This window comes from Ammospiza caudacuta, chromosome 32, assembly GCF_027887145.1.
Source record: "Ammospiza caudacuta isolate bAmmCau1 chromosome 32, bAmmCau1.pri, whole genome shotgun sequence".
Lineage (NCBI taxonomy): Eukaryota > Metazoa > Chordata > Aves > Passeriformes > Passerellidae > Ammospiza > Ammospiza caudacuta.
In genome coordinates this window covers 4,368,704-4,379,455 of record NC_080624.1, presented here as the reverse complement: position 1 = coordinate 4,379,455, position 10,752 = coordinate 4,368,704, and the positions used below count along the sequence as shown (strand labels likewise).

The 10,752-nt window shown below is 60.8% G+C and overlaps 1 protein-coding gene across 1 annotated transcript; it reads right to left on the bottom strand.

Annotated features, from left to right (window-relative positions):
• Positions 1-2,177: 2,177 nt before the first annotated feature.
• Positions 2,178-10,344, bottom strand: B3GAT3 (beta-1,3-glucuronyltransferase 3). The gene is made up of 5 exons (XM_058822491.1): positions 9,936-10,344; positions 9,213-9,327; positions 7,604-7,934; positions 4,145-4,435; positions 2,178-2,397 (listed from the first exon to the last, which is right to left on the bottom strand). The coding sequence occupies exons 1-5, from the start codon at positions 10,015-10,017 to the stop codon at positions 2,299-2,301; spliced, it is 918 nt and encodes a 305-aa protein (XP_058678474.1). The 5' UTR covers positions 10,018-10,344; the 3' UTR covers positions 2,178-2,298.
• Positions 10,345-10,752: the final 408 nt, after the last annotated feature.

Genomic DNA, 10,752 nt, shown 5'->3' with positions numbered 1-10,752 from the left:
TTTGGGGGATCCCAGCCCTTATCGAGGGGTCCCAGCTCCATTTGGGGAGACCCCAGTCCCATTCGGAGATGTTCCAACCCCATTTTGGGGGGTCCCAGCCCCGTTTGGGGGACCCCAGCCCCATTTCCGGGGCTCGCAGCTTCACTTCGGGGCTCCCAGCCCCACTCGGGTGGGGTCCCAACCCCATTGGGAAGACCCCAGCCCCATTGGAGGAGGTTCCAACCCCATTTTGGGGGTCTCAACCTCATTCAGGGAGACCCCTGCCCCATTTTAGGGGGGGTCCCAGCCCCTCTCGGTCGTTCCCAGCCTCATTTGGGAGACCCCAGCCCCATTTCCGAGGGTCCCAACCCCACCTGGGGGGTCCCAGCCCCTCTCGGATCGGTCCCATCCCCACTCTGGGGGTCCCTCAACCCCCCCCGCGCTCACCGAGCCCCCCGGGGGAGTCGCAGCCCCATTTCGGTGAGACCCCAGCCCCATTTCCGAGGGTCCCAGCCCCATTTTAGGGGATCCCAACCCCATTTTGAGGGTCCCAACCCCAACGGGGAGACCCCGGCCCCACTTTGGGGGTCCCTGGGCCCCCCCAGGGGGGTTCCCCGCGCTCACCGAGCCCCCCGGGGGGGTCGCAGCCCCCCAACCTCCGCAGGGTCTCCCCCAGCGCCGCCTTGACCAGCGCCAGCTCCTGCTCCACAGCGCGCATGCGCAGCTCCAGCGGGGCCGGGGGGGGCCCGGCCGGGGGTCCCGGCTCACCTGGGGGGGGAGGGGCGCGTTGGGGGGAGGGGCACGTTGGGGGGAGGGGCACGTTGGGGGAGGGGCACGTTGGGGGGGGGGGGCACGGGGGGGGGCACCCGGACATCGAGGGGGGGGCACCCCCAGCTCAGCGCCCCCCGCAATTGGGGAACCCCCTCAGGTGTGACCCGAGACCCCCCCCCCCCCCCCCCCCAAGTCTTGTGACCCCCCCCCGGGACACTCGGGGACCCCCCCACCCCAAATCCGGGGACCCCCCCCCCCCAGCTGTTGGGACCCCCCTCAGATGTCACTCGGGACCCCCCCCCCCCCCCCCCAAAACACCCGGGACCCCCCCGCGGAATTTGGGGACCCCTCCGCCCCTCGGGACCCCCCCAACTCCAGGGACCCCCCCCCTCGCGGCACTCGGGGATCCCCCCGGGACCCCCCCAAGTTGTTGGGACCCCTTCAGACGTCACTCGGGACCCCCCCCACGAAAAACCCAGGACCCCCCCGGGACCCCCTCGAACTCCAGGGACCCCCCCCAGCTGTTGGGACCCCCTCAGATACCGCCATGGACCCCCCCCCAAAACACCCGGGACCCCCCCCAAAATACTCTGGACCCCTCCCAAAACACACGGGACCCCCCCCAAAATACTCTGGACCCCTCCCAAAACACATGGGACCCCCCCCCGGAATTTGGGGACCCCCCCCCGCCCCTCGGTGCCCCCCCCGTGCCCCCCCCCGTCCCCACGTGTCCCCCCCCCCCCCTTTCCCTTCCCGTTCCCGCCGCCGCCCCCGCCCAACCCGGGGGGGGGTCCCGGATTTTTGGGGGGGGGTCCCGGATTTTGGGGGGGGGGGGGTCCATCCCGGGGTGCCCCCCCGCCCCCCCGGGGGTCTCACCGCGCTCCGGGGGGGGCTCCATGGCCGGGCCCGCCCGCGGCCGCTCCGACACCGCCCCAGGAAGCGCGGCCGAGTCACTTCCCCCGCGGGGGGGGCGGCCCCGGGACACCCCAAAACGGGGGGGGGGGGATTCCCTAAGGGGGGGGGGGGAGACCCCCAAAATTGGGGGGTTCGAGGGGGGGGGCAGCGCAGCCCCCCAAAATAGGGGGGATACCCCAAAATTACCCCCCCCCTCCCAAAATGAGCCCAAAATTCTTCCCCCCCCCCCCCCCCAAAGTCACAGCGCCCCCTCCCCTCCCCAAATGTTGGGGGGGGTTTTGCTGAACCCCCCCAAACTTTGCAGGATCCCCACCTAAAATCCCCCCCCCCCAAAAAAAATCCTCAGTGCTGCCCCCTCCCCAAAATTGGGGGTGGGTGACCCCCAAAGCCCCCCAAATTCCCCCCCCCACCCATATGGGGGTCCCCTAAAATTTTGGGGTGACCCCTCCCCAAATGGAGACCCCCCCCCCGAAAATAAAACCAGACGAGGTCGGGATGGAGATTTTATTGCAGAGAGGGGACCAGGGGGGGTCCCCCAAAAAACGGGGGGGTCCTGGCCATAAATAAAGGTTTGGGGGGGTCCCAGGAGGTTTGGGAGGGTCCCGGGGGGGTCCCGGGGGGGTCGGGGCCCCCCTAAACTTCAATGTCGGGGTCGGAGCCGCGGCCCTGGCGCTGCAGCTGCTCCTCCTGGCGCAGCTTCGGCTTCTCGGTGCGCGTGTGCCACACCAGAACCTGGCCAAAAACAGCCCAAAATCACCCCAAAATCACCCCAAAATCATCCCGAAGTCATCCTGAAATCGCCCCAAAATCATCCCGTGTGCCACACCAGCACCTGGGGGCCAAAAATACCCCAAAACACCCCAAAAACGGCCCTAAAACACCCCAAAATCATCCCGTGTGCCACACCAGGACCTGCGCCCCAAAAACAGCCAAAAAACAGCCAAAATCACCCCTAAATCATCCTGAAATCGCCCCAAAATCATCCCGTGTGCCACCCCAGTACCTGGGCCAAAATCACCCCAAAATCACCCCAAAAACAGCCCTAAAACACCCCAAAATCAGCCCAAAATCATCCCATGTGCCACACCAGAACCTGCACCCCAAAAAAGAGCCAAAATCACCCCAAAATCATCTTAAAATCATCCTGAAATCGCCCCAAAATCATCCCGTGTGCCACACCAGAACCTGTGTGCCAGAAATATCCCAAAATCACCCCAAAATCACCCCCAAACCAGCCCAAAATCACCCAAAATCATCTCATCTGCCACATCAGCACCTGGGTACAAAAAATAGCCCAAAATCACCCGAAAATCACCTGAAAATCACCCGAAAACTGCCCCCAAACCCCCCAGTTCACACCTGTGCAGTTACCGGCCCTGGGCTCCAGCTGCCCGGGGGTCACCAGCCCCAAACCCCCCTAGGATACCCCAAACCCCCCCAGAACACCCCAAAATCCCCCAAATTCACCCCAGGACACCCCAAAAACCCTTCTATGACACCCCAAAACCCCCCAAATCCCCCCCAAACCTCACCTGTGTGCAGTTGTCAGCCCTGGGCTCCAGCTGCCTGGGGGTGATCAGCTCCAAACCCCCCCAGAACACCCCAAAATCCCCCAAATCCCCCCCAAACCTCACCTGTGTGCAGTTATCAGCCCTGGGCTCCAGCTGCCTGGGGGTGATCAGCTCCAAACCCCCATAGGACACCCCAAAAACCCTTCTATGACACCCCAAACCCCCCAAACCTCACCTGTGTGCAGTTATCAGCCCTCGGTTCCAGCTGCCCGGGGGTCACCAGCCCCAAACCCCCCCAAAACCCCCCCAGGACACCCCAAAACCCCCCAAATCCTCCCAAACCTCACCTGTGTGCAGTTGTCAGCCCTCGGCTCCAGCTGCCCGGGGGTCACCAGCCCCAAACCCCCCCAGGACACCCCAAAACCCCCCAAAACCCCCCAAATTCCCCCCAAACCCACCTGTAACACCCCAAATTCCCCCAAATCCCCCCAAACCTCACCTGTGTGCAGTTGTCAGCCCTCGGTTCCAGCTGCCTGGGGGTCACCAGCCCCAAACCCCCCCAAAACCCCCCCAGAACACCCCAAAACCCCCCAAATCCCCCCAAACCTCACCTGTGTGCAGTTGTCAGCCCTGGGCTCCAGCTGCCTGGGGGTCACCAGCCCCAAACCCCCATAGGACACCCCAAAAACCCTTCTATGACACCCCAAACCCCCCAAACCTCACCTGTGTGCAGTTATCAGCCCTCGGCTCCAGCTGCCCGGGGGTCACCAGCCCCAAACCCCCATAGGACACCCCAAAACCCCCCAAAACCCCCCAAATCCCCCCAAACCTCACCTGTGTGCAGTTGTCGGCCCTGGGCTCCAGCTGCCTGGGGGTCACCAGCCCCAAACCCCTCCAGGACACCCCAAAACCCCCCAAATTCACCCCAGGACACCCCAAAAACCCTTCTATGACACCCCAAACCTCACCTGTGTGCAGTTGTCAGCCCTGGGCTCCAGCTGCCCGGGGGTCACCAGCGCCCCCAGGAAGGAGCTCTCCAGGAACCCCCTCTCGGCGCGGGGGTCGAAGCGGGCGCGGGGGTGGGCGAGCAGCAGCCTCAGGGCCACGGCGAAGCCGGCCATGTCCAGCGGGAAGGGGCGCTCGGGGCGCCAGCCCGTGTGGAACCCGACCACGCGGCCCCCCGAGACCAGCGGGCGCTCCAGGCGCAGCCCCCCGACCAGACCCACGGGCCAGACGGACACGCCGCGGGTGCTGCGCATCTGGGGGGGAAATTCAATTTATTGGGGTTTATAGGGGATTTATTGGGGATTTATAGTGGTTTATAGGGGAATAACAGCCCCCCGACCAGACCCACGGGCCAGACGGACACGCCGCGGGTGCTGCGCATCTGGGGGGGAAATTCAATTTATTGGGGTTTATAGGGGTTTATAGGGGATTTATATGGGATTTATTGGGGATTTATAGTGGTTTATAGGGGAATAACAGCCCCCCGACCAGACCCACGGGCCAGACGGACACGCCGCGGGTGCTGCGCATCTGGGGGGGGAAATTAAATTTATTGGGGTTTATAGGGGATTTATTGGGGTTTATAGGGGTTTATAGGGGAATAAGAGCCCCCCAAACCAAACCCACAGGCCAGACGGACACGCCGCGGGTGCTGCGCATCTGGGGGGGAAATTCAATTTATTGGGGTTTATAGGGGTTTATAGGGGATTTATATGGGATTTATTGGGGATTTATAGTGGTTTATAGGGGAATAACAGCCCCCCGACCAGACCCAGGGGCCACACGGACACGCCACGGGTGCTGCGCATCTGGGGGGGAAATTCAATTTATTGGGGTTTATAGGGGATTTATTGGGGTTTATAGGGGTTTATAGGGGAATAAGAGCCCCCCAAACCAAACCCACAGGCCAGACGGACACGCCGCGGGTGCTGCGCATCTGGGGGGGGAAATTAAATTTATTGGGGTTTATAGGGGATTTATTGGGGATTTATAGGGGTTTATATGGGATTTATATGGGATTTATTTGGGATTTATTTGGGATTTCCCTGCCAAATCAACCGGCCAGACGGACACGCCGCGGGTGCTGCGCATCTGGGGGGGGAAATTAAATTTATTGGGGTTTATAGGGGTTTATATGGGATTTATATGGGATTTATTGGGGATTTATAAGGGATTTATAGGGGTTTATATGGGATTTATAGGGGAATAACAGCCCCCCGACCAGACCCATGGGCCAGACGGACACGCCGCGGGTGCTGCGCATCTGGGGGGGGGGGAAATTAAATTTATTGGGGATTTATAGGGGTTTTATAGGGGTTTTATAGGGGATTTATAGGGGTTTTATAGGGGATTTATTGGGGCATTTCAGCCCCACGGACCAGACAGACACACTGAGGGTGCTGCGCATCTGGGGGGGGAAAAATGGAGAGAAAATTGGGGAAAAAAATGGGAAAAATGAGATTGATAAGGGTTTATAAGGGATTTATAGGGGTTTTGTAGGGGATTTATTGGGGCATTCCAGCCCCATGGGCCAGACCGAGACACCACGAGTGATGCACATCTCAGGGGAGAAAACGGTGAAAAAACAGGGAAAAATGGGAAAACAAGGAGAAAAAAATGGAAAAAAAAAAAAAAGGGAAAAATGAGATTTATAGGGGATTAATAGGGGATTTATAGGGGATTAATAGGGGATTAATAGGGGATTTATAGGGGATGAATAGGGGATTTATAGGGGATTAATAGGGGATTAATAGGGGATTTATAGGGGATTAATAGGGGATTTATAGGGGATTTATAGGGGATTTATAGGGGATTAATAGGGGATTTATAGGGGATTTATAGGGGATTAATAGGGGATTTATAGGGGATTTATAGGGGATCTGTTTGGGATTTCCCGTCAACCCCACGGGCCAGATGGACACGCTGCGGGTGCTGTGTATCCGGGGGGGAAATGGGAAAAAAATGGGAAAAATGAGATTTATAGGGGATTTATACGTCGGGTTTCTTGTGGGGATTTTTCAATTTTTTGGGGAATTTTTGGATTTTTCCAGGGATTTTTTTTGGGATTTCAGGCCCCACGTCCTCGAAGAGCCGCAGGCTGTGGGTGTTGAGGGGGATTTGAACGATTTTGGGGGGATGTGGCTGAGTTCAGGATGGCCCAGGGCGGCTCAGCGTGGTTCAGGTGGATCTGGGCTCTTTCAGGTCGGATTTTTATCGGGATTTTCGGATTTTTTTTTGCGATTTTTGCATTTTTTTGGGGATTTTTTTTCAGGATTTCAGGCCCCACCTCCTTGAAGAGACTCAAAGAGAGGTGCTGAGGGGGATTTGAACAATTTAGGAGAGTTTTGAGTGAGTTTAGGATGGCCCAGGGTGCCTCAGGGTAGCTCAGGTGAATCTGGGCTCTTTCAGGTCGGATTTTTATCGGGATTTTCGGATTTTTTGGGGGATTTTTGCATTTTTTCAGGGATGTTTTTGGGGATTTCAGGCCCCACCTCCTCGAAGAGCCTCAAACAGAGGGGTTGAGGGGGATTTGAATGATTGTGGAGGCGTTTCAGTGACTTCAGGATGGCTCAGGGTGGCTCAGGTGAATCTGGGCTTTCTCAGGTCAGATTTTTTTCGGGATTTTTGCATTTTTTCAGGGTTTTTTGGGGGGATTTCAGGCCCCACCTCCTCAAAGAGACGAGGCTGTAGGTGCTGAGGGGGATTTGAACAATTTAGGAGAGTTTTGAGTGAGTTTAGGACAGCTCAGGATGGCTGAGCTGTCAGGTGGATCTGGGCTCTTTCAGGTTGGATTTTTTGGGGGATTTTTGCATTTTTTCGGGGTTTTTGGGGGGATTTCAGGCCCCACCTCCTCGAAGAGCCGCAGGCTGTGGGTGCTGAGGGGAATTTGAACAATTTAGGAGAGTTTTGAGTGAGTTTAGGATGGCCCAGGGTGCCTCAGGGTAGCTCAGGCGAATCTGGGCTCTTTCAGGTCAGATTTTTTTGGGGATTTTTGCATTTTTTCGGGGTTTTTTGGGGGGGATTTCAGGCCCCACCTCCTCGAAGAGCCGCAGGCTGTGGGTGCTGAGGGGGATTTGAATGATTTTGGGGGCATTTGAGTGAGTTTAGGACAGCTCAGGATGGCTGAGCTGTCAGGTGGATCTGGGCTCTTTCAGGTCGGATTTTTATCGGGATTTTCGGATTTTTTTCGGGATTTTTGCATTTCCTCGGGGATTTCTTTTGGGGATTTCAGGCCCCACCTCCTCGAAGAGCCGCAGGCTGTAGGTGCTGAGGGGGATTTGAACAATTTAGGAGAGTTTTGAGTGAGTTTAGGACAGCTCAGGATGGCTGAGCTGTCAGGCGAATCTGGGCTCTTTCAGGTCGGATTTTTTTGGGGATTTTTGCATTTTTTCGGGGTTTTTTGGGGGGGTTTCAGGCCCCACCTCCTCGAAGAGCCGCAGGCTGTAGGTGTTGTCGTCGTCAGCGAAGTAAACCACGCCGGGCTCGTCGCCGCCGCGCGTGTCCCGCAGCCAGCGCAGGGCGCGGTTCCGCTGCTCCGCCCCGCGCGGGAACAGCCAGGACGGGGCCCCGGGACCCCCCCTCAAATCCGGGGGGGTCTCGGCGCTCAGGTGCGTGAAGGAGACCCCCGAGGCCGCCAGGACCCCCCCCACCAGCGCCGAGGGGGCGGCGGCGTCCTCGACCACCACCCAGTGCAGGGCGGGCACGTGGAGCAGGGTCTGGGACAGGCGCACCAGCTCGGCCTTCTGCACCGGCCTGCGGGGAACGAGGGGTTAAAATGGGGCTGGGGGCGGCACGGGGGGCTCGGGGGGTCGGGGGGATCCAGGGGAGGGGGCTCAGCTCGGGTTATGGGGTGTAAATGGGGCTGGGACAGGCGCACCAGCTCGGCCTTCTGCACCGGCCTGCGGGGAATGAAGGGTTAAAATGGGGCTGGGGGCAGCACGGGGGGGGTTAAAATGGGGCTGGGGGCGGCACGGGAGGCTCAGGGGGTATCGGGGGAGGGGGCTTAGATCAGGGTTAGGGGGGTAAATGGGGCTGGGGGCTGCAGGGTCTCTGCCTTCTGCACCGGCCTGCGGGGAATGAAGGGTTAAAATGGGGCTGGGGGCGGCACGGGGCTCGGGGGGAATCAGGGGAGGGGGCTCAGGTTGGGTTATGGGGGGTAAATGGGGCTGGGGGCTGCAGCAGCTTTTCCTTCTGCAGTGGTCTGGGGGGAGTGAGGGGTTAAAATGGGGCTGGGGGCGACTCAGGGGGTCGGGGGGTATCGGGGGAGGGGGCTCAGGTTGGGGAAGGGGGGTAAATGGGTCTGGGGGCTGCAGTAACTCTGCCTTCTGCAGCAGAATGGGAGGAAACGAGGGGCTTCAAATGGGGCTGGGGGCTTTGGGGGGGTTAAAAAGGGGCTGGGGGCGGCCTGGGGGTCTCAGGGGGATCCAGGGGAGGGGGCTCAGCTCGGGTTATGGGGGGTAAATGGGGCTGGGGGCTGCACCAGCTCTGCTCTCTGCAGCAGAATGGAGGGAAATTAAGGGGTTAAAATGGGGCTGGGGGCGGCCCCGGGGGCTTTGGGGGGTTGAAATGGGTCTGGGGGTTTAAAATGGGTCTGGGGGCTTTGGGAGGGTTACAATGGGTCTGGGGGCTTTGGGGGGGGGTTACAATGGCTCTGGGGGGTTATTTTGGGTCTGGGGGTTTAAAATGGGTCTGGGGGCTTTGGGGGGGGTTTAAAATGGGTCTGGGGGGGGATGGGGGGGTTACAATGGCTCTGGGGGAGTCACAATGGGTCTGGGGTCCCGGGGGGGCTCTGGGGGGGTTACTTTGGCCTTGGGGGGGTATCAATGGCTCTGGGGGGTTATTTTGGGTCTGGGGGCTCCGGGGGGGGGGTATCAATGGCTCCGGGGGGGTTATTTTGGGTCTGGGGGCTCCAGAGGGGTTATTTTGGCTCTGGGGGGTATCAATGGCTCCGGGGGGGTTATTTTGGGTCTGGGGGCTCCGGGGGGGTTACTATCAATGGCTCTGGGGGTTATTTTGGGTCGGGGGTCTCACCTGGCGTACGTCGGGGTCACCACGTAGATCGGGGGCAGCCCCTCCCCCCCCGCGCCCCCCCCGGGGCGGCCCCGGCGCCGCTCGGGCTCGGGGGGGGGGCAGGGACAGGGCCGGCCTGGGGGGGGGAGGGGGCGTCAGGGACCCCCAAAATCAACCCCAAATTCCAAAATCCACCCCAAAATCCACCCCAAATTCGCCCGGGGGCATCAGAGACCCCCAAAATCCACCCCAAAATCCACCTGGGGGCATCAGAGACCCCCAAAATCCACCCCAAATTCGCCCAGGGGCATCAGAGACCCCCAAAATCCACCCCAAAATCCACCTGGGGGCATCAGAGACCCCCAGAATCCACCCCAAATTCACCCACGGGGCATCAGAGACCCCAAAATCCACCCTAAATCCCAAAATCCACCCCAAAATCCACCCGGGGGCAGCAGGGACCCCCAAAATCCACCCCCAAATCCACCCAAGGGTGTCAGGGACCCCCAAAATCCCCCCCAAAATCAACCCCAAATGCACCCGCAGTGTCAGAGACCCCCAAATTTGTCCCCAAACCCCTCTGGACCCCCCCAGACCCCCCAAACCCTCCAGATGCCCCCAAAATCACCCCCAAACCCCCTCTGGGCGGGCTCAGCCCAGCCTGGGGAGGGTCCAGAGCCCCCAAATCCCCCCCAAATCGCCCCCAGACCCCCCAAATCCCCCCCAAACCCCCCCGGTTCTCACCGAGCTCCCGCAGGGCACAGAAGAGCCCCACGAGCGACACCGCGAAATAAACGAGGAAAACGTTCCTGAGGCGGAGCCGCATCCCGGGGGGGCCCGGGGGGGTCCTGGGAGGGTCCGGGGGGGTCGTGAGGGGATCTGGGGGGTCCCGGGAGGGTTTGAGGGGGTCCCGAAGGGTCCTGGGGGGGTCCCGGAGGGTCCTGGGTGGGTCTGGGGGCTCTCAGGGGGTTCCTCTTTCACGTCCTCCCCCCCCCAGGGGTCTTCAGGGACTCTCCCAATTTCCCCCCCCCTCAATCCCAGCCGCCCCCCCCTCAATTCCAGCCCCCCCCCCCCTCCCCAATCCCAGTTCCCTCCCCAGTGCTCCCGGTCCCGCTTCTCTCCCAGTGCGGACGTGGCGCTGCTGCTGCCGGCGCGGTCTCCGGGCAGTGTCCGGGTGGGTTCGGGCCCTACCGGGGGTCGCTGGGGAGGGGTCGGGGGGTCCCGGTGAGGGGGGGGGAGGGGTCCCGGTGAGGGGGTGGGGGGCAGGGCCGGCGCCGCTTTCGGGGGCGCGGAGGCTCCGGTGGGGCAGCACTTCCGCCGCTTCCGGTCCGCCCTCGTAATGGTCCCCACCTGCTCCCAGCACCCGCGGGTGAAAAGTTCCGGGGGGTCGCAAGAATAGTTCCGCCCCCCCCCCCTAAATTGCCCAAATTCAAATTCCCGATTTTTATTCGGTTTTATTTCGTGTTTTATCAAAACTCCGCGCGGCGCTGCGCCTCTTCCCCACCCCCACCCGGCTCTGCCCCTCCCCCCACCCCCAAAATGAGGGGGGGAGGGGTCCCCA

Excerpts from the sequence above, each read along its gene's own strand:
- B3GAT3 (XM_058822491.1), bottom strand. The coding sequence starts at position 10,017 with ATGCGGCTCCGCCTCAGGAACGTTTTCCTCGTTTATTTCGCGGTGTCG. Across the intron at positions 9,328-9,935 it reads CTGTGCCCTGCGGGAGCTCG|GCCGGCCCTGTCCCTGCCCC; the intron begins GTGAGAACCGGG and ends TCCCCCCCCCAG. Across the intron at positions 4,436-7,603 it reads GCCTGCGGCTCTTCGAGGAG|ATGCGCAGCACCCGCGGCGT; the intron begins GTGGGGCCTGAA and ends TTTCCCCCCCAG.